The 25,080-nt window shown below is 41.9% G+C and overlaps 3 protein-coding genes across 4 annotated transcripts in view; all 3 read right to left on the reverse strand.

Annotated features, from left to right (window-relative positions):
- The window catches only part of LOC113163505, a 1,294,879-nt gene that overhangs the window by 929,240 nt on the left and 340,559 nt on the right, over positions 1 to 25,080 (reverse strand). The gene's annotated exons all lie outside the window — the stretch shown is intronic.
- Positions 1 to 25,080, reverse strand: part of LOC113163522 (NACHT, LRR and PYD domains-containing protein 12-like) — a 428,332-nt gene that overhangs the window by 137,866 nt on the left and 265,386 nt on the right. The gene's annotated exons all lie outside the window — the stretch shown is intronic.
- Positions 4,011 to 23,170, reverse strand: inhbaa (inhibin subunit beta Aa). 2 transcript variants are annotated; one of them, XM_026362291.1, is made up of 3 exons: positions 22,824 to 23,170; positions 21,544 to 22,379; positions 4,011 to 8,335 (listed from the first exon to the last, which is right to left on the reverse strand). In XM_026362291.1, the coding sequence occupies exons 2-3, from the start codon at positions 22,094 to 22,096 to the stop codon at positions 7,515 to 7,517; spliced, it is 1,374 nt and encodes a 457-aa protein (XP_026218076.1). In that variant the 5' UTR covers positions 22,097 to 22,379; positions 22,824 to 23,170; the 3' UTR covers positions 4,011 to 7,514. The 2 variants fall into 2 exon arrangements, with proteins under 2 accessions (XP_026218076.1, XP_026218077.1); XM_026362292.1 differs by having other exon boundaries at positions 22,777 to 23,170.

A 25,080-nucleotide genomic window follows, 5' to 3' on the forward strand; every position in this document is an offset into this window, starting at 1 on the left:
TATCAGTAAGGTTGACTATTTACCATTTACTCAACCAAAGCTTATTGATACACTACAGTTAGATAGAAGTGAAATTTTAAATTCTTAAAATCAAACATCAAATTTACTCCTGACAGTGACACGTCACCTCCTTAACCAGCCGAGCATCAAACAGCGGTCGACCACAGCGGCTGCCCCACTGGCAGGGAAACACCCTGCTGTGGTTTGCTGTGGCCTTTGATCAAAACACACACTCTGACATTCTCGCTCCTGTAGTTGTGAGGACCAGTATTTACATAGTACATGCTCCATGACATATAACTAAACGTAGTAATTATATGACAGTGGTGAAAAGCGACTACTCGAAGGAGTTATATATTTCGATACAAATCATTGTTCTTACAGAATTGTCCTAATGCAGGACTATTATTTGTAGTTGTAATAGTTGTGTATTAGGTACCATGACCACTGTCATCTGCAAGTGATTTTACTTCCCTCCTGGCCTTTTGTTTTCACTGCACTGAGTTGGGCCCACAGACAGAAAGTTGAAATGTATCTGAAAGAAAAACGGTTGATGATTTATCATCAGTCTAAACCATTGTGGAGATAAATATGCACATTTTGACCTAAGTGTGGCTTTAGAAGAACAATCACTGAGTGAATGGTAACATTACACAACTTTTAGTTTGGCTTAAGTTCCAGTTTGTCTGCACTGATAATCTGTAACAAATGTCTGTACTGGGCTTTCTTTTCTTTAGTTTATCTATGTCAAATCATTAGATATCATTTGGATTATTCCTTAGTTGTTCAGTAGTTATCAGCAATAGAAGTAATTTGTTGTGTTGTTTTGAATTTTTGTTTTTCTGTTATAAGGCATCAACAGTTTTCTACCATATTGTTATTCAGACAACTTTACGTTACTTTTAATTTGCCATTTCACTAACTCACAGTAAGTCACAAACTGAAGGGGGATTCAGTGTATTGACCTAAAATACTTTGAGATATGCCAGGTGAAGCCAGAAATCCCACGATTGGTGGAAAACCACTCTACCTCTTGAATCACAGCTGCAAACAATGAGGCTAGTTAGCTTCTCGACATGCACCATTGACTACAAACGTAGCCAATGCACTTTTTTTCACAAAAACATCAAATACAAATCGATGTGAAATTGAAAATAAACTATAAATAAGTTAATATGTTGTGCAGGACGAGCATTTCAGAATCAGAATCAGAATCAGCTTTATTGGCCAAGTTTGCACAAGACAAGCAAGGAATTGGATGTGGTCTGACTCGAACTGGCAGCCCAGACGCTGTTCTTATCAACAGCTTGTAACCAGTAAATAAAGCCTTAGCAAATTCAATATTCATGCTGAGTGAAGTCATTAAATACAGCTTACACATTTCTTTGTTGATGACCAACTGAAAGTTTGCAGAAATACCCTCTGAAATCAAATATATACGACAAACACATGTAACTTGGCGGGTTGTGACAGTTTGTGTGTGTAAGATATCGGGTCTTTGCATGTAAACTTCAAATGTAATTATATCATAAGTGTGTATTTGTGTGTTTGTGTGTGTGCTCACTTCACATGTGCCACGTCCTTGTGTGACATCAGACATATTCATGACAGGATAAAGTTGTCCCAAAACCAAAGCACAGCAGCAGATACCAGACCAAAGAGAAGCCAAACCACACACACACACACTTTCCTCCCCTTCATCCTCAAAGTAAATGTAAGTTTAGTTTGTGTCTCCTCACAACAGCACTCACACTAAAACCTCAGTGCATTACCTCATCAATGCAAATCACGAGACATCATACACACACGGTCTCTCTAGCATTGTGAGGACACTCAGTGACTTAATGGATTCTCCAGCTTCCCCACCTTAGCATTAACCATCACAGTTAAAGCTCAGACCCACTCTCTGTTTTGCACGTTCTCTTGTGTGGGTTTCTGTAATTTTCTTTGGCAGCAGGGGTAAAGAAAAGTGGTATGTAGCCCATAAAACTAATGATTTACAGAGGCAAGGATATGAAAAATTATAAATGGCATGCACATTACTTACTATAAACCAAATTTTAACCAAATTAAAACCAGATCCATAACAAAAGACAAAATATTTCTCAATTGTTAGCTACTGATGATACATAGGGGTTTATAAGGGTTGTCCCATTTCATTGGGAAATATTTCAGACATTGCCTTGTATAACTCAGTTTGATGGGCAACTCAAAAATGCAGAAGTACCCACATGGGCACGGCTAAAAGTCTAACCCCCACACTTACCCTAACCATAACCCTACAACCAAGTCTTAACCCTCAAACAGTTCTTTAAAGGTCTGGTGACTGAACAAAATGTCCTTTCAGTAGAAATGGCCTCACGATGATGGTTTCCAACAAAAATTCACAAACACAGCCAGACATGCACTCGCACACTGTTTTGCTGCTGTTTGTTGGGGTTTCCTGGTGTGCCCTGGTAGTCGAAGCCACAAAACACACTACACTAAGCTTTAAAAGCAGCCAGGGGCAGAAAGCAGCCTCTGACTGAATGGTGCTGGTGCTGTTTCACTGAACTGAAGAGCAGTTTGGCTTTCTGTCACGGCTGTGAGTCATTAGCTGATCTTTCTGTGGAAAGCAGAAGTTTGTGAGGGTAAAATCTGCAGGTTTAATGTGGCCTGACTGCACATTAGACACAGAGCAGAAACTCTACAGTGGCCTTAAAGTGTTGAACGCAAACATAAAAAACAAATAAAAGTAAAGTGAGGTGTTTTACTGTTGACGTGTGTCCTTTTTGGTTTATCAAGAATGAGACGTGCTGTTGTATTTTGGATCATTGGGAGAAATTTAATTGTGTGTGATGGTCGTCTACCAACTGTTAGTATGGCATTGCAATAGTCAAAGCCCTGCTGCCTTGTGTTTGTCACTATGTAGTTACCAGGGCATCAGATAATATTGCCCACTTCTTCTCTTTATGTCATAAAATGCACAGAGATGTCAGTGGATTACAGTAATAGTACAGGTGTATCAATATGTGATGCTTATGACATGCTAGATTGGGGATTGGATGCAGAACCTTTCCATGAGACAGAAGTTTGAGTCTAGTATAAGACTCTGGACTTGAGTGTGACTGTACTTACTCTTATAGTGCCTGTATTATGCCCTTTTGGGACCTAAAACCTTGAAGTCCCCAAAATGTCCCTGTACACTGTCAAGCTGAAAAACCATGTTCATTATAATGGCAAGTCTAAAAAATTTGCACGAACAGACTCTTCCCAAAACAACCAGTTTTCTCTTTGAAGTCTGAGAGAAGCTAACGTTATGTAACGCAAAAATTACTCTTGCTTCTTATTAGAGGGGTATTTTGGTAACTGAATTACTGTAACCAGTCTGCTGAAGTATCTGTTCACAATTTTCTTCCTTTTTTTTTGTTTTTTTTTTAATTCAAACACGACTCATTAGCTCATGAACTTTGCTCTCCTACAGTATTTAGTAGCTTAGACCCAACACTTACATGTTGTGTTGAAGCAGCTTTAAAGTTTAACAGGGCAAAGAGGGAAAGCCGCTGGGCTCCAGACAACCTTTTGACCTTTCCACTTGTGGATCACAGCTTTAATAGAGCCTGCATTTTTTCCTCGACATGAGGAAATGAATTCCTGCTGCGTCTCCTCCTCACTGACTGGAGTCGCTCCAGCAGCCTCCTCCTCGACCCTGAACGTCCATCCTTAGAAACTGAGAAACTTCAGCATCAGTTTTTGCAATCATATATCTAATGTGAGTGTTTAATGAGGCAGGCTTTATATCATCATGAATGTCAACATGAGCCAGAGCCAAAAGTCTGTATGGAGCTTTACAACCTGGTAGAAGGTGTTGACAAATTGTTGCTCAACATTGACTTATAGTGTTTAGAAACAGAGAAAATAGATTTTACAACCATGTTCCTCAAAATAACCTTATATTGCTGTTGAAACTTGGTTTCAGGTGTTTTATTCTGAGGAAAAAAACAGGACACATTTTCTTTGTGTACATCCTTTAAACTTTAATGGTGAAGCAGAAAACAAAAAAATACTGTAAAATAAATTAGATTAGAAAAATGCCACAAGCACATTTGATTTGTACAACAAAGCAATGCAACTTACTGGAATCTTGATTTTCATATATACAGAATAAAAAATAGACTTTTTATTCTTTGTCCACATCATTCAGTGTCAGCATTATTTTTTTCTTGATTAAAAAGAACAAAATCTGAACAAATACAACAATTTCTTTTATTCCTTTTTAAAGTTTTTGCTTCTTTTTCTGCACTGATATTTTGTACAAATGGGACGGACACTGACTTTGTCCTAAAGAGTCCAAAAGAAGAATTTCCACTCTCTTCTAAAACTCTTCTTAAAAAACAAACAAACAAACAAAACAAAACAAAACAAAAAACTAAAACTTAACGCACAACTTCATCAAAAAGACACAAATACTCCAAAACTTCAGATGAACAAGTCGACAATACTGATATAAACACACACGACACAGAAACACACAAAAGGACAGCATCTGTTTTCTCCCAACAAGGTGATTGTGGATTGTCTCTTTCGGTTATGATGAGATTAAACAGAGTAAAGCATCATGGGAAATTGAGTTCTTACACTAGAATTTGAAGTATCACAGCTCAAAGAAAAACTTTTCAAAGAAGACTTTTTTCTCCCAAAAAATCAAAAACTAATCTGAAACAAACACTAAAATGCATAAAGTGACCTTCTTTTAAGACAAAATGGCACCGCCTTTTTACTTCAGAGACTCATTAACTATTGTGACATTTCCATATTTTTTTTTCCTCAAAATGGACATAAATCAGGTTGTTGTCTCTCTGAAAACACAGAGAAACACATGCAGAAACTCAGATCTTTGGTGTTCTAAAGCAAACTAAAAATGCACATTGGAAACTTTCTCCAAAACAGAAACCTGTATCTTTTCTTCAGAAAGTGAAAGGATCTAAAATATCTGACTTTGGGAAATTATAGCAGGCGCCTTTTGCTATTTTCTAACATTTTACAAGCAAATTCATTAATAATTTTGTTAAGAAAATAATCAGAAGATTAATCAACAACCAACAAAAATAATAATTAATAGTTTAATTCATTCAACAGTTGAATACCTTCAGTAAAAGAACTTAAGGTAGCAGCACTGGTGCTTCTTAATGGGATCCCTAAGGGAAAACAACCTTAAAATAGAAAATCCAACTTACAGAAATGCTATAACTGAAGTATTTAGCTTTTCTTTGTAGTGTAATAATGATAACAACTCTCATTCTATTGTAAGCCACCTTAAGTTAGTGAACAAAGATACAGTATAACTGTTATTTAAGTGGTTTGCTCTAGAGCTGTAAGTAAGTGGTTTTGTGCTTTTTGTTGTGTTTTGGAGACTGGAGATGCTCGTTAATTTTTTAGCTTAATATTTAAAACTAATACAAAGGTTGAAGATGGTCGCAACTATGCCATCATTCATGGCTGTTGGTTTCTTTCTGCGTCTCAGCTCAAACAACAACAAAAAAATTAAATTAAGAATTTAATTGATCAGCCAAACATTTTTTCTTTTTAGTTTCCAATTTGAGCTAAAATTGTCAAAACATCTGACTGGACAGACGGGACGTTCCTGATATATCATGGCGATCTCCAGCAGGACAACTGTGTTAAGTTTTTTAGGCGCTCTGGGTCAATACCATGATCTACGTGTTGCTACATTTCTCCAACACGTTGCCTGTTTTTACCCAATCAGAAGCCTCCACAGACCCTGCAGTTCCCGTGAACGGCCACCAGCTGCCAGAAAACAAAAGTGGCATTGGAAAAACTTTTCTTCAAGTGCAATTATATTTTATTTTGCTCTTTATATTTAACACCCTCCAGAGTCAATTTTGGTGGACAGTATAAGAAATGTAGATTTTAACTAAAGCTTTAACTGTAGCTACTGTCAACAACAGGTCAGCTGTATTATTTACAAACGGGACCATTAACATTTGAAAAGGTACGAACTTACACGTGGTCAAGATTTGAGATGCTTGTGGCAGTAATTTTAGACTCGATGAGCTCACCAACAACAAATAAATGAAGGATCCACTAGTTCTGCTAGAATCAGAGCTTTATTTTCAGCAGTCTAGGGAAGGCTTTGAGACAGCATCTTAGACTTTCATATTGGAAATACAATTTACATTACAATGTAACACTTACAATAATGAAAGGTCTGAATAGTGTAGTTTAGAGACTTTCTTTTTCAGGTCTTGGTGCTTGAGTTTTCCACCTAGTCATGGTGTCTTTATTTCTGAAATGCTTGCAATAGCCTTAATACTTAACACTCAATACTTAAAAAATAATAATAAATAATAATAAAAAAATAAGTCAGTTCGGAGTGTGTTAGCTTGACATATAGTTGACTCAGTCATTAGTGTCCACCTATCTTTACCCAAATTCGGATTTTCTGGCAGCAAGCAGTTAACACAAACGTAAAGTTTTGAACCATTTCGAAACCTACAGGTGACAGATTTTGTGTGTTTTCTGAGACTCTAAACCCAGAACGACTTACAATGCATACATCCGCTGGTTTTACATGGGGATCAAACCACATCTGTAACATAGAATCCAGCCTGGACAGGAAGCTCCAGTCTGTCCTCTCTCTGAGGGTCTAATTGGAGCTAATCTGGACACTGAGTGCTGCTATAGTGCAAAACATAAAACGTTTGTAACGTTTCTTAAAAAAAAATAACATAATAACACAAATGCAGCCAAATAAAATATTATTAACAACAATAACAATAATATTATTAATATACTTATGGACAATAATAATTATAACATTAACATGGTAACCATGGTAACATATAGAAGTGTTTGGTTCCAGCAGCCGGGCTAAATTTTTCTTTCAAGTATCTCTCAACACACACACACACACTAACAGTAACATACATACATTTATGCACACTGGAATGGACAAAATCGCACACATGACCACACACACGTCACAAATTTATACTTCCAAAATAATAATACAAAAAAAGTCTTCTTCTTTCTTCCTTGTACATTTTGAAAAAAAAGTAAACAGTTGGGAAACAAAAACAAAGTAAAATACAATAAGATTGTAATACGTGAACAAGTTGCATAGTTTTGAGATTGTTTTGTTTGTAGTTTTTCAGGCACCTCCTCTCTCCAAGGTCTAACTGGTCGAGTGGTGCTTGAACGTCTCAGCCACATAAATAAGCATCACTCCCTCCGTTTGTAACAAAAATATATTAGATATTCTTTTTTCTATCTTTTTTCTTTTCTTTTTTTTTTTCTGAAAGTGCCACGAAGACTCTCTCTGAGTTCTGCTGGACAAGTTCGGAGAAGAGTTTTTATCCCAGAAAGTGACCGAGGGATGGAGGGAGGATGTGAGCAATGAAGAGCAGTAGATAAAAGTGATGTGATGATCATAAAGTCTTCTTCATTTTTCTACACTCCCTCCGTCTCCTCCCAGATTCTCTCTCCAGTTTATTCTGGACTGATCCAGTTCAAGTTTACGAGCAGCCACACTCCTCCACGATCATGTTCTGGATGTCCTTCTTGATGATCTTTTGCTCTTCGTTGTAGTAGAGCATGGACATGGCTCGTAGTCGTGTGGGCACGCAGCACGACCTCAGGTTCTGGAAGGGGCTGTAGCCCCTTAGGCGGTAGTGGCTGATGACAGTGGAGTGGAAGGACAACGTGGACCCGGTGATGCTTGCTACGTGGGAAGGGCATTCGCCCTCGCAGTAGTTGGCATGGTAACCAGGTGGAGCGATTATCCAGTCATTCCAGCCAATGTCTTTGAAGTTGACGTAGAACTGCCGTTTGCAGCACACGCGGACTTTCCCATCACACTCCAACCCACGCTTCCTGCGCCGCCTGGAGTCGCTGCCATCCCCCTGCCGGACCACAGCCATGAGGAAAGGCCGGTGGGATTGTTCCCGCTGGTTGGCACGCTGTGATGTCTCTGAGCTGCCAGAGACCAGGACGAGTGTGGCGCCGGCATCAGCACAGAGCGGGCAGGACACCCTGAGGCTCAGGGTTGCACTCTCGGTGCTCTCCAGCAGCGCCTGCACCGCAGACGACACAGGGAAAGTGTGCCAGCCACTGCGACGGGTGTCTACAGTTTTCTCTGCCAGGAGGATGTCTTCCTGAGGCAGAGACGGGCGTCCATTGGCAAGACGTCGCTGCTGGAACAGTCGGATGGTGACTTTGGCTCGGCTGCGGTTGGTCTTGGCCAAACGGAGGAAAAGCCAGACGTTAGCCTGCTCCACCAAAGATAGATCACCTCCTTCTTTAGAGAGGACAAAGTTCACCACACCCTGGGACTCACCTGAGAGAAAGGAACAGTGACAGAGACAGGAAGAGGGTTAGGACAACGTCCAACTCATAATTATAACAACTTGTCTGAGCAGAAAAACCAGGTCTCAGATTAGCTGACATGAATTCTTTATCTAATTGAGGTCACAGCTTTAACCAAGAGTTTAACGAGTATCATGTTAAACTGCAGGTAACCATAGCAACAGTTAAGTGGGTTAACCCTGAGTTAAACTCGTTATAAACACAAACAAGCTGTTTCACTTTGGATCTCTGCTCTTCTACAACAGGCACAGAATAAGAGAAAACACCTCAGAAACTTGATTTAGTGTGTGTGTGTGTGTGTGTGCGTGCGTGTGTGTGTGTGTGTGTCACTGAACTGAATTCAGTCTGTCACACACACAATTATCTTGTGGGTGTATGTGAGCCACATCTGAGCCACAGAGTCATCTACACACACAGCACACAGTTATCATTATGTTACCATCTCTAACATGACCTCACAAAAACACACACATGCTGCTGCTGCTGATTGGACTCTTCCTGCTGACTCAGCAGCAGTGGTGGGAGGTTTTGGAGTCAGGCAGCGTTTAAACCAGCTAATGGTTCCCACCAGGAGCTCTGTTGTCATCACTGCAGCCCAGAATGACTGAATTTACAGCAACGTGTCAGAAAAAATGAATGAACCACTCAGAAACTGAAAATCTTTCTGATGTGCTAGTGAGCTGCAGATCAGCTGCGACTGTTTCAATTTGAAATCTGAACCTGAGCAATTTGGTTTTGGTTTCCAGTTGAGTTTAGCTCCAACCGACAACTATTTTCTTTCATTTATAGTGTAAATCTCTTCACTTTTAGTAGTAGGCTTCTCCAAGGTGACATCGTAAAATTGGATTTGTCCGATTAACCGTCCAACTTAGTTTATAATAATGTAAATCACATAGAAAATGTTCAGTGGTGTGGAGTGAACGCGAGTCTCCACATATCTGACCAGGCTCATTCTTCTCTGCACCAAATTTGTAACAGCAGGTCACTTCCTGTGGCTCGTTTTGTGTAATTGCTGTAACCAAAACAAATGTCATACCCAATCACTGGGCCCTGTACGAGCAGTCGGTTCGGAAACTGTTCTCCTGAATTTGATTGGACAAATTGGCAGCACTCTTACAGCTTTACCTGTTTCTTTTTTCTTTTTATTAAATGTGATGTTTCAGAAGCTTTTGGAAACACTACAAAGACCAGTTGAACATCTGCACACAAACAGTCGGATACTGTATTTGTTAAAATCCGGCTTACATTTACACACACATATGTCCAGACGTGTAGTTTTTATTTCCTGGAACCCTCCAGACCAGGCAGCAAGCTAATCACCAGTTTGAAGTCAATTACCATCTAGCAGCGTTACATAAGATCTTTGCATCACCTTTTCTTTCTCTCTCTCTAATGTCTCTCACTCGTGGGCGTCCATACAGAAAATCACGTCACGATTCTGGAGTTTATGAATGTCAGCAGCAGTGATGCTCTGTTAAACGGCGCAAACGGGTGGCTTGTGTGTGTGCGTGTGGGGGCGGTGGCACTTTAGCGAGTCCATTAACGCTGTTTAACCGACAATTCGGAGGCGATTATCTCACTTACATCATCATCACTTTGGAAAGATTGAAAAATAAAAGCACTGTTCATTCATTGTTTCTTAGAATAGTATTTGTGAAGTCGATACAAGGTGCTGGAACAAGGACAGTCTTTGTTTGAACAAACACAGACAGCGATCTCCTCAGCAGCATAAAGGATCAACCTGCTGGTTCGATGCTGATCCTTATATGGAGACGGTCTGGTGATATTCTGTCATCAGACATATGAATTCCCTGATGTGTGCCACAGAGCTGCACTGTTGTCCAAAAACACATCACTGAGCTCACATTCGACATCCTGCTGCCATAAATACTCACTAGACACCAAATAAACGGCCATGTAGAAACTACAAATGACACATGTGTGAGGTGTTTTTAAAAAGATGCCTTCACTAAGATCCAGTGGATTGAGGATCCAAGGGTCACAGATACAGTTGAAACAAGCTGAGCCACATATTTCACACAACCTTTAAATGTCATGATCACTATTTTCCGTTTGCCTTCAGGGCCATAGATGTGGGTTTTTCTTGTCGGCTCAGTCGGCCTTTATCATGCTGAACCTTCACTCCACCTAACATTACTTGGCAAAGTTCAGGTAAGGATCATTGATCTTCTAATGCATCAGCACTGACTGATCAGGTTCTTACAGCAAACAAATCGTCTAACGATCCCTGAGCTCTGATTGTGCTTCAGGTGTTTCTAGGGAAACTGTAATATTAAAATTTCAGTTTGTTGATTTGGGAGAAGGCTGTTGTCTACATATTTTGTGTGCTGAAGGATTCAAATTCCCTTCACTGGAACAAGCCCGGAAAAAAACAAACTACAGAATATAGTATTTCAAGTCCCTGCAGGATCATTTTCCATTGAACTGGCGTGAGACCAGTGGCTGCCAGGTAAGAAGGAAATCAACGTGAATACGGCTGCTGATGATGTGAATTTTGATGATTGTGTTAAAACATGTAAAAACTCAGCAGACTATGTGAGAAGTAACAAGTTCCAGCAGCTCGTTTACACCCAGAGACAAGAAGTTTCTGTTTCCTGGAGTCTGTCCGACTTCTGCAAGTCTTCTGCTCACAGCTCATCTCTCTCTGTGTAATCCCCCTCCATTTACAGAAGACTGATCTTTACACACTGGTGTCTCAACAACTCATAAAGCCTGATCCTGGACCTCGTCTGCTGTGTGTGTGTGTGTGTGTGTGTGTGTGTGTGTGTATGTGTGCCCACAACACACACACACGCACACACACACACACACACACAGTTTGTCATGCAGTGTCTATGTTTGGACAGCACAGAGATGAAGGGGAGAGAGTGTGCATAAACCTGAAACACACACACACACAGACACACACAGGAAACTGCGGCTCAGTGTTTTCCTGTTACTTTACATCTGATCAAAAACTATCAACAAGTGAAGAACAACACAAAATCTCTTCTCTTTTAACCTTTCAACTTTTCAAAGAATACTACATAAGGAACCTGTTGGAGCTGTAGGAAGAGAACGCCGTCCAGCACACGATATCAGTCATTAAAAACAGTTTAAGCCAATTTAGATGATCGGAGGCATGAGTTGTTATGCAGTTTTGTTTATCTCACATTTAGTTTAGACCATTAAGCCCAATTTAGATAATCAAATGTCCAGTTTGTCCAACCAAAACCCCAGTTTATGCTTCAAATACCTACTGCAGACCGTAGGAGAGGACCAGATTACATACACTATGACTGTCGCTGTTATGTCAGCTGTTGACACTCAATCTCGACTCTGATGGAGGAATCAGAAACAATAAACTGACATTTGAGCCTGACAACATCATCCTCATCACTGACAGCAGCCTCTAAACATTTCCTACCTCTACCATCAGCCTCTGGGGCGTATTATGACTTTGATTTGATTTATCAGACGGCGCCGCTCTGAGCAGCTAACAAAACTAAACAAGACATCCTGCCAACATGTGACACAAACACAGTTTGGTATGTTGTTAAAAGGACTGTTGGTTTATGATAAATCTTATTAAATCCTCTCTAATCCCCCTACACACACATACACACACATGCATAACAGACTCAGATGTTAGAGAGATTAAGATTTTGTCATCAGACACCTGGAGGTTCAGACAGCAGCCTGGACCATTCTGCAGCAGTGCATCTGAAACAATGGCTGCTGTTTCCCTAAAAGCATCAACACTATCAAAAGGTAAAAGGTTAAGCTTCACAAGATCATAATATTTCAGCACCGTGGTAAAAACAATACTACACTGAGGCTTGGGAAAAATCCCAACATTAAACCACTCTGGATATTTTGCCTCTATAAATCCCCCTGCAGAATAATATTGATTTTAAACGAGGAAATATGAGAGGAAGAAGAAGTGGAAGCCACCGTAAACGTTTTTTTAAAGAGCCTGAAAATACAGAGTGTGCTCAGGAGGTTTTGGCATGTTAATGTCTTAGATTGATCATCACTGGAAATAAAATCAGTACAAAGTCATGTGGCCTTCTTTAGGCCTCAATATCCCACAATGCACTAAGCCAAATCAGTTACATTGACGTGCATTCAAATGACTGTCATCAACATCTAAAGTGTTAAACTGTCTCACCTGAGCAGGTGATGTTACAGGAGGAGAAAGAGGAGGTTTCAGCATTGTAGGCAGTGACCTTCAGAGTCTAAACAGGGATGTGGTTAATTCTGGATTTGACTGTTCAGTATGTGAACACACCCTACATGCTCTGTTCTCTGTGTTTACTGAGACCACGACAATGAGCAACACACACACAAACAGCCCATCTGTTCTCCATTGTCCATCATAATCCTTCCTTCAACGGATGAGCTGCATTCAACAGACAGAGCACACCTCTCTATGTGTGTATGAGTGTGTGTGTGTGTGCGTTTGTATACGTGTCCTTTAGCTGTTGTGTAAATGTATAGCTTTGTGTTTCTGAGCCCTACATTTCTGTGGAGGCGCAACGAGGAGCTCTTCAACCTTGAAATCAGCTTTGCGCGTATAGCGCTCAGGTGGAAACACAGGCACAAAGAGATGAGAGGTTTGTTTGAATGAGGCAACACACGTTGTATTCTGGTGGAAAATGTATGTTGGACTTGATTCTACCAGTAAACACAACATTGCTCCTTCAGGTCATTGACACCTTGCAGCCATCTGAAGGCAGCAGGACACAAGTTGATAACTTTGAAACCTCTGATAGACGTATCAGGGCACAGAGACCTTACACCTGTCAACTATGTTTACCTTAATTATATCACATGCAGATGACTACAGGTTACAAACTAACCACCAACGCCACAGCACTGTCCTAAATCTGTCCATGCGGGAGACATTGGGCAACAGCAGTTCATTGATTTCTAGAGTAATTATCTTCCTTCTAACTTGGTTTATTTTAGAAATGCATAATGGTGTAAACACTGTAGTTGGACGTGACGTGAGATGCTGCAGAACGAACGTGGAATAATGCCAATACTCCTAATTGAACAGAAATAGCAGGTTGGAGACCTACTGCTTTGCACTTGTGCAGTTCAAACTCTGCCCTTTATCTTGTTAAGACTGGCAGAGTGGAACTTTTCTTCCTCTGTGACCTGCTGCTGTTGAGTTATTTATATTCTTTGTTCTTTAACTATCTGCTGCTGCAACAAATGTTCAAAGAGAGCGAGAAGAAAAGACAGAAAGGAAAAAAGACAGAAGAGTAAAGAAAGAGCAGCTTCTGTTGGGATTCACAGTTTGCACAGCTGTTTCTCCACCTCTCCTCTCATTCCCACACTCCAAAGTGGAAAAAAAAAAGGTTTGCTCTTTGCTGGAAGAACACGGAACAAACTAATCAGAGGATAGGGCGAGGATGAAGTACGATTTTACAGAGATAAGGATGGATCTGGAGGTACAGTAGGTTGTATGTGACAAATGTGTCACATCAGTGTATGAGGATTTCCTGTCCAAACACTCTGCTTAATGGGAACATTAATCTACCACTCTATCTCCTCTCTGTCTGTCACGTTTACATTAGAGTCATTAAAAGTCTCCCCATCCGTACGAACTGCCGCTTCTACCTCTGCACTGTGTAAAAATCCTTGGAAGGTCGTGAACAACTGCACTAAATTTCATTCTTACAGTGCACCACAGGAGTAAGCAGCATCTTTCCTTCATTCCTCTTTACCATTAAAAGGATCACAGTCCGCCCTCTCCTTTGTGTTTTCAGTTTACATTAGGAGGGATCAGCAGGCTATAGACCAAGCCCCTGCAGATTGTATTTAAAATGTCACAAGTTTGATTCCTAACAATGTTTAAAGAGTTATGTTTATCTGCTGGAGTTTAAATGTGCTCACAGTTTAGTGTGTGGAGCAAAACATTCAAGCTGCTGAGGGAGTTCAGCATTTCACTTAACATCATACAGCTTTAATAAAGAGCTGGAACCAGCCCATACACATGTTTTAATGCTTCTTCAGGGGAAAGTTAAGATAAATTTCAGGGTTAAATTTGATCCAATTCTGGCAACACTTTGTTTTACTGGTTCTGTATTTTCTAATAATTTCCCATGTGGTTTCCTAGACAGAACTATGTTATTTGGTTTTAATTATGGGGGAACTAGAAACAGCTCAACAGTACAGATTGAGCACGCATGAAGTTTCCAATAATAAAGGATTATTGAATAGTTCTTTTCTTAGGTTTAAATTGAGTTTTTCCACTATTTTCTTTCCACTAAATGCCTACTTTCTCTGTAATTAGTACCAAATTACAGACATCTTCCCTGGAAACATCCACATTAACTACTGCAAATTACAGACCTTCAAATTAAAGTGTGACAAATTCAATATCTGTGTATATACTACATATACTGTGTAGTCATTTACTGAACTTTGGGTCATGTTAATAACCCTGTGATAAATAAACCTGCATAAATCACTGAATGAATGACTCTGTTAAACACAAAGTCACTATTTGAAAATAAGATTGTTACAGGGAAATTCATCAGGATTTAATAACTATTTAAAATCTATTTTCATACCAAGCAACTGTGTTTTGTTGACTCATGACTCATCTGGAGCCCTCGGATCAAAGTGTAGTTGTCAAGATATAAACTGGAACAGTCTTAATGGATGTTGAGGTGCAACTTTAGGTGGGTGTGTGAACCCCTCAGTGAGGACTGTCAGGCTGTGTGGGACAGAAATGTCCTCCAGATCCCCAGAGTCGACGCCCTGCTCGGCCTTATTGGCACCACATGTGAGTCAGCGGGGCTGTGTTAGTAAACACACACACACACACACACACACTGAGCAACTCTAAATGTGAAACAAAATCCGTGTAACACTGTCAAGAGGTCTGTAAACAAAAGTGGAGAGGACGCATTAAAGCAGCCTCGCTGTCTGACGAGAGGAATGTCCTGAATGCCAAACTCGCTCATCGTCAGCTGAAGGAGAGTGAAAGTCTCCTCGCGACACAGCAGAACACATACTTTACAAAAATCGTGCCTTTCATAGCTCTGAGGTCCTTTTAGCCATTTAGTCATTAGCCAGGCTTTTAGATTTGGGTGGATCAAAGCAAGGAGACAAGAAAAGAAAGGGAAAATGAAGAGAAGAGCACGTCATGTTCAGATGGTATACACCCTTTAGGATAAAGTCACATCAAACACTGTGAGGATTTGATTGGTGGATACATCACATCAGAGCGTTCTCTGAAGTCTCCAGCGTGAGATGCTGACATGGACACTGGCGGGGTCACAAACACAGAGGAGATCTGTGTTTAATATGAAGTTAACTGTGTCAAGAGACACCACACAGAGACACGAACGGATGGGAATCAATGTAAATCTGCTCTAGATGGCTCAAAATGAGATGAAGACAAATCCCCTAAAGATGAAAAACAGGATTCTGTGTTTTACTGCTGTAGTTTTTTTAGCTTCCAAGATAAATTGTCACTTTCTGTGGACATGGTCGTAGTTAGGAAAAGACTGCAGTCGTGACAAATAGCTGGCATGTGTTTAGAGTTAGGCAACCAGAAACATTTGGTTAAGTAAAGGTTAATTACAGGTCTGTGACAAACTCAACCAGACTGCCATACACCACCAAAACCACCACACCTCCACTTCTCCGCATACAAACGAGCGGAGCTACTGGATCCTCACTGAACATGTGGGACGTAAATCACGAGACTTGTCCACTCAGTTCATCTGAGGAATAGGGAGCTAACTAAACTGGCGGACTACCTTGTGAGTTGGTGTTGGTGAATGGCTGCCCTTTACTTTTATATATTTTCCGTACTGTAGCTATGTGTTTATGTCCTGAATGTATTCTGTGGTATTTTTATTGCTGCTGCTGGGCAATTTTCCCCTGGAGGGACAATAAAGTCAAATGAAATGAAGTGAAACTGGAGGAAAACAAGACAAACAACTGCAGTTCCTAGTTAATTTGAAAAGCAGGCTGAGTCGTAACAGTGTCGGTTTGTATTGTTAATCTGTCCTGTCACGTGCTTTGGCTGTTACTACCAAATAAAAGTGGACTATAAAGCAATTTAAGCAGTGAAATGATACTAGACGCAGTTTCAAACATGAAGACAATGAAGGCGTCTGTGGGAAACAGAGTTTGGTAGTCCTCAGCTGCTCTGTCCTGCACTCATCGCTCATGTTCTCATCACTCGTTATTGTGTTTTCATTATTTTAACAAAGTGATTCTACGGCATGTTTTTCATTTTCAGGCCTCAGCTCCAAAACCAGATTTCTCTCTAGGGGCAATAAAGTTTTGAGCTAAATTGAAGTTGCCAGTGCCAGCCTGTGGTTGGGTCTGTGTCTGTCTGAGTTCCCAGGCCAGTTTATTTATAATGAGAGAGCAGATAAGCAGCCCAAACTGACAGTCAAACCCGTTCCCGTCTCAAAATACAAAAATGCCAAAGAGAATTTGCCACAGATCGGCTCGGGTTTCACAGATGACACGCTGACATGTTGAAGCAAACTACGTCCTTTACAGATGTTGGATGTTCGAAGAATTCAACAAGAAAACACAGAACAGACACAAGACGCCAGGTGATGAACACATCAAACCAGTGTCACTTGAAGCAATTCACCTGTTGACCCTGTGAGCAGCCACTACATTAACAAGCAACCGGTGAAGTTGTTGATGAACTCGCACCAATTTGTGGAAAACCAGGTTTTAAATGAAATAACGAAAAGAAGAGAAGCTGAAAATGGAGCCAATTTTAAACCCAAACCAAAAAGAAGGAGAATCTCTTTGTAAGTTTTTTTTTTATCTCTCTTAGTTAGTTAGTCTCTTTATCTGTGTAGAAAAACAATCTGTTAATGTAGCAACTTCCTGTTAATGTATCAGCACTTAACGTTTAGCTGTTCCCCCCCTGTATCACATTTACACAGCTGAGCTCTCGCACACTGGGAGCCTCCCAGCACTACCAGTTTCATACTGAGACTGGGTGGAAAAGCTTCTGTTTCAATTAGTAACAAATACAAACCTGACCACAGTCTCCCTGTGTGGCTTACAGAGGGCTGAACAGGGAGTGTTGAGTCATGACGAGTCATTCGGGGACAGTTACCGAGGTTCAAATGTTTTACTTCTCTCTCTAGTTCTCGCTCCTCTTTCCCTCTCTGTGTATCTTTCCCACAGATTCCTCCGTGATTCTCCCTCATTCCTCCCTCTCCCCCTGTTTGAACTCGCCTGTATTTAGCAAGGACACCGTTCGCCGCCTTCCTGTCCTCCCCGATTCGCCCCAGAGGGACGACGCAGTAGGTGGCTGGCAGAAAGCAGGGAAATACAGGGATGTCTCAATCACTGTTCATCCATCCAACAACCATTTTTCAACGTACTGCAGACATCACTCACTTTGCTCTAATGACGGCAGCATTTGATTTATGCTACCTTTGGGATTAGAAACCTAACCCTGAAGAGAAACAGGTAGATGGAAACTTCTATTTAGACTAAATGAAATGAAGTCTGAGCAGAGGGACAAGCACAGTACCTCATAATAAAGTTAGAGCTGTCATTAAAATACATAATTATGCACCTTAATATGCTAATTCCTGCATTATGTTCTGCTGTCAACCAGTGATAGTGGGAGGTTTAATCACGCATATAAACATGGAAGACCCAACATTTAAACAGCTACTTACAGTACTGGCACATTTTTTTTGAAAGTGTGCCAAACAAACAAGTAGGTGCATTTTCTGGGGACTAGTTTGAGCAGCGGATGAATCCACTAGTGAGTATCTGCTGTGGCAGAACAGTGGATGTGGAACTGAGTCAAAATCAACTACTGGGTTCGTGCCTGTGTTCATGTTGATGAAATACTTAGTTTTATGGTTCAGAGGAACTCAGGCTTTGAACACTATCCACGCTCTTACCCCGAAAATCTATATCATCCTCACATTCTCTTGTGCTAGTGTGTGTGTTTGTGCACGGCGGGTCTGGACACAATATGTACTTGTTTACTATGGAGTGATTCATCTCCCTAGACATAGAGCATCTTCTGCGGCCGGTCACACATCAAAGCAGAGCCAAATGATGTGGTGGGACATCAATGATGAAAACGGGCCGCCGGGTATTCAAACCAGCAGCGTTACGACTTCACGAACACGACCGTTAACACGGTATACACATAGTAGAGCCACGCCACGTAACAAACAGACACTGGGGGAGGAGAAAGAGACAGAGGAGAAAAGGGAGTGAAAATATGGAAAGATCAAAAGCAGCGGAGGAAAACTTAAAGATGGAGAGAGAGAGAAAATGGGAGCTAATGCCAAGAAAAAGAGAAGAGACGAGGAGGAAGATCAAAGGGCAGCAGGCTGGAGAGAAAAATGAGTGTGGAAACAGAAAGCAGAGAAAGGAAACATGGTAATTGTGGTTTATTTTCACATCAGATGGATGTTTCTGTCTTTCTTTATCCTATCCGCGGCTGTGATTCACCGTTTTCTCTCGGTTGCTGCAGGTCAGCGACGCGGCCTCCGAGCTTGTCGCAGTGTTGCTGGTTTGAATCCCCAGACGGAACTGACCACCAGAATAGATCCAACAATGACCGGTTTATTCTGTCTGCCAGAGGAGGGAAGGGCAGGTCGAGGTTAGAGAGCGCAGCAGAGAGATGAAAGTGGATTGTGGAATGTCGCTAATGATGTGTTCAATTAAGTTCAATTAGCCTAATTGTCTTCTGTGTGTAAACAGGGGAGGAGGAGAGGAATTTAAACAGAACAGCCTGATGGATTGGAAGGAACCAGCGGACAGATACATATTGTGTCGGAGCTGCTAAACAGAGGTTGACACTTCATCTTCGCCAAGAATCCAGTCATCCCCCTGCCCCTCAACTCGCCATCTCCATCGCCTAAAATAATTACTGAGGGCCCCAAATGCATCAGTTATTCCTAACAAAGCCCAGAATTGGCTGGGTGCAAAGTAGTCTCACACACTGGAGTTATTATGATGTTTGTCTGCTGGGAGCAGAGATGGTACAGAGCCACAGGTCAGTGTGGATGAACGGCCCAACAGATTTCTCTTGACCCAAACTGCGATCGTTCTTATCCTTAAATCACAACTTGATCATAAAGGAGTCTGGTTAGAAAGTGCAGAGTCACAAAACAGGCCCCCGAGTGCACGGTGGTACGAGCTGAGGCCTTTACTGTCTCAGCTGTTTCATGAAGCTTCACCTGCTCAGACAGACGTGGACAGAGTGGAACATTTAGCGAGTTTGAAATTCCAGAGGCTGGAAACTGGACGCAGGTTCATCAGGTGATATTATGCTCATGAAAAAATGTGGTTTAACAATAAATCTGCAGTTTTGAGGTCTAAAATGCTGCGAATGCATTAAATAGTTACTGCTACTTGACTCCATCTTACATAAAGCGCTGGGAGATCTAATTGGCTGTTTGCAGTACAGAGGGGAACTCTGTATCTGACATTCAATTCTGTGTTTTCCTTTAAATAAAGCTGCTCCTCTCAACCTGTCTGCACAGATCCACTTCATAAAAACCTTTTCCATCTGCTGTTCCAGACTCTCGCCTACAGAAACTCAAACTGCAGCATATCAACACAAAATCCAGAGGAAGAAGAGAACGTCATGGTCCCGCCCACACTGCCTGACTGACAGGTGAGCTGCTGGAAAGAGCGGTGCGGGAGTTTGACAACCATTAATGCTAAATATAAGAGTTGACTTCCACTGGTGCTGCAGTGGTTTCAGCTGTAAATCAGTGACACTTAACATCACTGCTCGGCATTTTCCAAAGTAAACCACATAATGTTAATAACACTTCTTATTGTTTCTATTGCAACGGCTAAACAGTGAGAAAAACAATAGATGTCTGGAAAAGGATGATGGGAATTTTTCTTGCAATGAACACGAGTCTCTGATGTTGAAGGATCTTGGAAAGCATCAACGGGGAAAGTTCCCCGCTCTTAAATGTCACCACACGACAAAATCATAAATTTGAATGCGAAATAAAGTGAGTGCAGTAAATTTCAAGCCCCTGCACGTCGAAAATGAAGGCAAGAAAATAAATGAGTCTACAAACTGAAGGCTTGTTTTGGAAAATGACCAGCGGGAATGAGAAATGTGCAGCCAATAATTAAAACACTGTGGTTTGAACAAAGAGAAATCACCAAAACTGGACAAACGGTCACGTGTATGAGCGAACAGGAAGGAGCACATGTGCGAGTGCCGTGACCCTGCAGCGACCTGGATTTAAAGGTGTTTAAAGCATGTTGAGAAGAGGCAGAGCAGACGTGTTGGAGGGGTGAAAGGTGACCAGACGGAGGAAGGCTGCAGTTAACATCTGACCCCAGGCTGCCGAAGTGCTGCTGAGCAAAGCGCCACTGTGTCCTGTAAACGATTACACGAGCTGCGTCTCATCATTGAGCAACACCGCAGAACGTCTTTGTTTCTTTTTCTTTCCGCGCCCCTCCTCCCTTTTCCCCTCTCCGACTCGCTCTCTGTCGCTACCGTCTGTCAGAAAAGTGCTGCGCTGCTGTTATCGCTTTAAGACACTCACACACACACACTCACACACACAAACACACACACACACACAAAGGCAGCGATACACGAATCTCTTCGGGCTTTAAGTAGATAATGAGGTATTCTTTGAAAACAGCAGGAGGCGATTACAGAGGTTAGTGTGTGTGTGTGTGTGTGTGTGTGTGTGTATCTGATGGGTTTGGCAAAGTGAGTACGCAGGTGGAATTAAGCAGGTGGACACCAACACACACACAGAGATGATTTTCAACTAGTTGATTTCCGACTGTTCTACACACAAACATGCTTAAATACTGTGAGTCAACTCGGCTGCTGTCCATACACACACCTTCACACCAAAACACACACACACACACACACACACACACAACTAATACAAATGGCTTGACACCATTAACACATAAAAATGCAGTTTTACACATTCACTGACAAACTGCTGCTGCTTTTTTCCACACACACACACACACACACACACACACACACACACACACAGCATGTCAGCTTGATTACTGTGCACACACACGATACACATCCTGTCACATTTGCTCTCTATGCGTTTGTCTCCACACACTGATGCTAAAAAGCAAAATGATGCTCACACACTCACACACACACACACACTCTGCCCAGCAGTTTGGACTCACCAGCCTCAGCGAAGGTGATAATCTCTGTCGTCTCCTGTGCGTCACCGCCGTCTCCCGCATGATCCGCCGCCGCTGCTCCTCCCCTTCCTCCTCCTTCTCCCCGGCCTCCCCGCCCTCGCACCTCCTCCTCTCCCTCAATCTGCACGCTGCCATCCTCTGCCACTCGCCCCACGTGGAGCTTGCGCAGGGCGTTGAGGAGCGCGGCACGTGGCACGGGTCGGGTGATGTTGGGCCGAGCCTGGAGATGCAGCATGTTGAGGATGTGCCTCTTCACCGCCTCCACCACGTCCTGCTGAGCCGCCTCCTCCTCCTCCTCTCTCTCATGTCCCGCCACGTCGTCCACCGCCGCCGTGCCCGCTTCGTTTCTCCGCATCCTGGCCAGGGCGCAAGAGGGGCAGGTGGAGCTGGAAGTGACATCTGGCACCAGCGGGTGGTGAGGATGGACAGTAAGGGAAAGCGGCGGAGGCTGGAGTTTGGATGCTGGGCTCGAAGTCGAGCCACAGCTCTGAACCAGGATCAGGACAGTCCAGCTGAGTAGGGGTAAGACAGACATGATGGCAGGAATCACCTGATTGGCTGCTGGCGCGGACTTGGAGATGCTGATGGATGCAGATACACAGCCGGAGCCAGAAAAGATGAAGGAAAGTCGAGTTTGGCCAAAAGTGTTGGAACAAAAATTCAGTCCAGGGTGAAGAAAGAAAAGTCTTCTTCTATGTGAAATTCACCTTCCCTCCTTCCTCTGCCGTCTCTCTTTCTTATTGTCTTTGTCTTTCTTCTCTCTCGTTCTCTCCTCAGAAGTTTGCAAGCTGCAAAGTTCAGCTCAGCTCACAGTCCACCTGCGAAAACGGAGGGAAAAAAAGCTGTAAAGAAACGAGAGAGAGTAGGACAAAAAAGAAAAAAAAAAAAAAAACACAACGCCGAGAGAGAAAATGAGTAATCCTTATCTTTTTTGTCAGGGACAGATGGCTGGAAAATGTGGAGGCGTCACAAGAAAGAAAGAAAGAAAGAAAAAGAAAAAAAAACAACAAAACAAGAAGAAGAAGAAGAGGAAAAAACTCTCAGATGTGATGAATGGATGATGAAAAATCAGAGAAGGAAAAACTCTGGAGCGCAAGAGGATCCTTGTTCCCGGGGTGAAGCCACTGCAGAGTGTGTGTTCAGAGTGTGTGTGCGTTAGACAGGCAGTTTGACTAAGTTATCCCAGCCGATGGGAGTTCCTCTCTCTCTTTTTACCTCTTTTGCTCTCTCTCTCTGTGTGTTGAATGCCTTCCCTCACTCACCAGTTGAATGGTTTTACCGGAGTGGGCTGGACTCTCTCTCTCTTCTCTCTCGTCTTTCTTTCACTCCCTCCGCTTCTCTCTCCTCTCTCTCTCGTCCCTGGCAGCCTCCAACCATAATTATACCTCCCTCCCTCCTCCCTCCATCCCTCTCTCTCGCTCTCCTCCGCTCGAGTCTCCTCCCTCCTGCTCTGTGACTCATAGCATTTCCAACTTTTACCTTCCCTCCTTCTCTTTCTTTATTTATTCCTCCCCTCCCTCTCCTCAGCTGTTAATGGAGCAAAGCCGGGATTCCTTCACCCCTCCCTCCCACTGTCGGCTCTGAATGACTTATGCTTTTGGGGGTAAATTCTTCTATGACTTTGACTTTCACCTGTGACTCTTTTGTCGATCCGTCTGACTGGATCAGTCGCTCAGTCATGTCTGACAGTCTGGATTTGTTTAGTTCAGCAAGGTCCATGACGTATCGTCTCATAGAGGGATTCTTTCAGGTACCATGATTCAGATTCGTTGAGCTCATTTCAGTCTTTGTTTTCTGTTTGTTTTTTAGACTTTTGTAGGTCTTCATTCTGTAAGAAACTAGTATTTATCTATACTGTTCTTTAACTACAGGTGGTCTAGATAGAGAACCAAAGCCCTGACGTTGAAGCACTGGCTGCTAAATCGAGAACTCAGCAGCGCTCTCTCCTGAATTTAATTTTCATCCTTCTAGCTCTTCTAGCTAAAAAAAAAACTACATGTATTACAGATGTGTCTGAGCGGGCCGCAACACTTTGACTCTCTACAGACTCTTCTGTCGAGCCTCCACATTTATATCGTATCAGAGTTGCTGTAAACCAGTTGCTGTACCACTTCAGAACTGGAAATAATTCGGATGTTACTGAAATAAAAAACACAGTTATTGTAAACTAAACATTTTTATGCACTCCTGTGGGATATTAAATGTCGTGTAAGGTCTGGTTTCACATTGAAACTCTATATACAACTAACTGTAAATCTGGAAGTTGAGAAATGGTAACTGGACTTCCTTCTTGTTAAGTTGAAACGTTTTGCTACTTATCCAAGTAGCCTCTATAGTCTGAAGCAGCCACTTGGATGAGTTTCTCTACTCATTCAAGAAGAAAGTCCAGTTGACTCAACTTCCAGAAACTTCACCTGGACGACTGAGAATCTTCACCGACATATTGCTGCGCATTTTGGTGCAGAAACCCTCAAGTTGGAGTGGGGACTATCTACAAATCATTTCTTTCAGTATATTTTAAGGGTTCTACAGTGTTACCTCAGGGGAACCACAGCACCAACAAAAGTCGATATTGTAACTTTTTGCAATCATTGCCGTCACATCCACAGCCCGTCTAGATGCCAATGTGTAAACTATGGGTCTGTCATAGCATGCGGTCCTACTTTCTTTCTTCAAGGCCCATTTAGCTTAGAGGTTGATGTTGTGAGATGACGAGAATGACGGCCTTATCATCTCCAATGTCATCTCCTGTCACCATTCTGAAAATGTCCTGATATTTCTCACTCACAACAGCTTCTCTAGAAGAGCAAAACCACCTCACTTCATTTCCCATCAGCCCACTCTTTTCTCCTGAGAGTGTGCCACTGACAAGCTTTGTCATAGTGGTTGATTTTACTGAGAAATAATCCTCAGGGAAATTTAAAAACATCCAGCAGTGTCGTCAGCTGTGTTGCTACACTCCATTTCATTCTTAAAGGTGTACATAGGGGATTAAGTAACAAAAGGGAGGATTAAGATAATCTAAAGTGGGTTCAGGAGGTCTCCAATGGGGATTTCAAGGCGTGTCTAACCGGATTCTGTAGAGATTTAAACAGATTCCTGAGTAGTTTCCACGGTGTCCTGAACAGAATGGTATTTTAAAGGCATTCTAGCAATGTTTTCATTGGTAAAGGGGTTCTAGTCCTCCAAGGCTTCAAAGGGTTTTACATGGATTCTTTAGGATATTCTGAAGGGTTCTCAGTGAACCCAGTGGACTTCTAAATTTAGAAAACACAGAATTTTAAAGGGGTTCTAGAGGTGGTCAAATAAACATAAGTCACTTAAAAGGATTAAATACGAATCAAGAAAGTTCTATAGACAATGATACAAGTTTCCTTTTTTAATGGAGTTTAATGGGTCCTAAGAAGGTTGTAATAGTTTTCTAATGGTTTGAGAGTGTTATAGAGAGTGGTTGCCTAAGTAGTTCTACATGGCACATTTAGAGAAACTACCAGGGGTCTAAATAGTTTCTAATATTTT

Source organism: Anabas testudineus, chromosome 2 (assembly GCF_900324465.2).
Source record: "Anabas testudineus chromosome 2, fAnaTes1.2, whole genome shotgun sequence".
Lineage (NCBI taxonomy): Eukaryota > Metazoa > Chordata > Actinopteri > Anabantiformes > Anabantidae > Anabas > Anabas testudineus.

Coding starts and splice junctions, on each gene's coding strand:
- inhbaa (XM_026362291.1), bottom strand. CDS start 22,096: ATGTCTGTCTTACCCCTACTCAGCTGGACTGTCCTGATCCTGGTTCAG. Junction 8,336..21,543: donor TATCACCTTCGCTGAGGCTG/GTGAGTCCAAAC, acceptor CCTTTCTCTCAG/GTGAGTCCCAGGGTGTGGTG.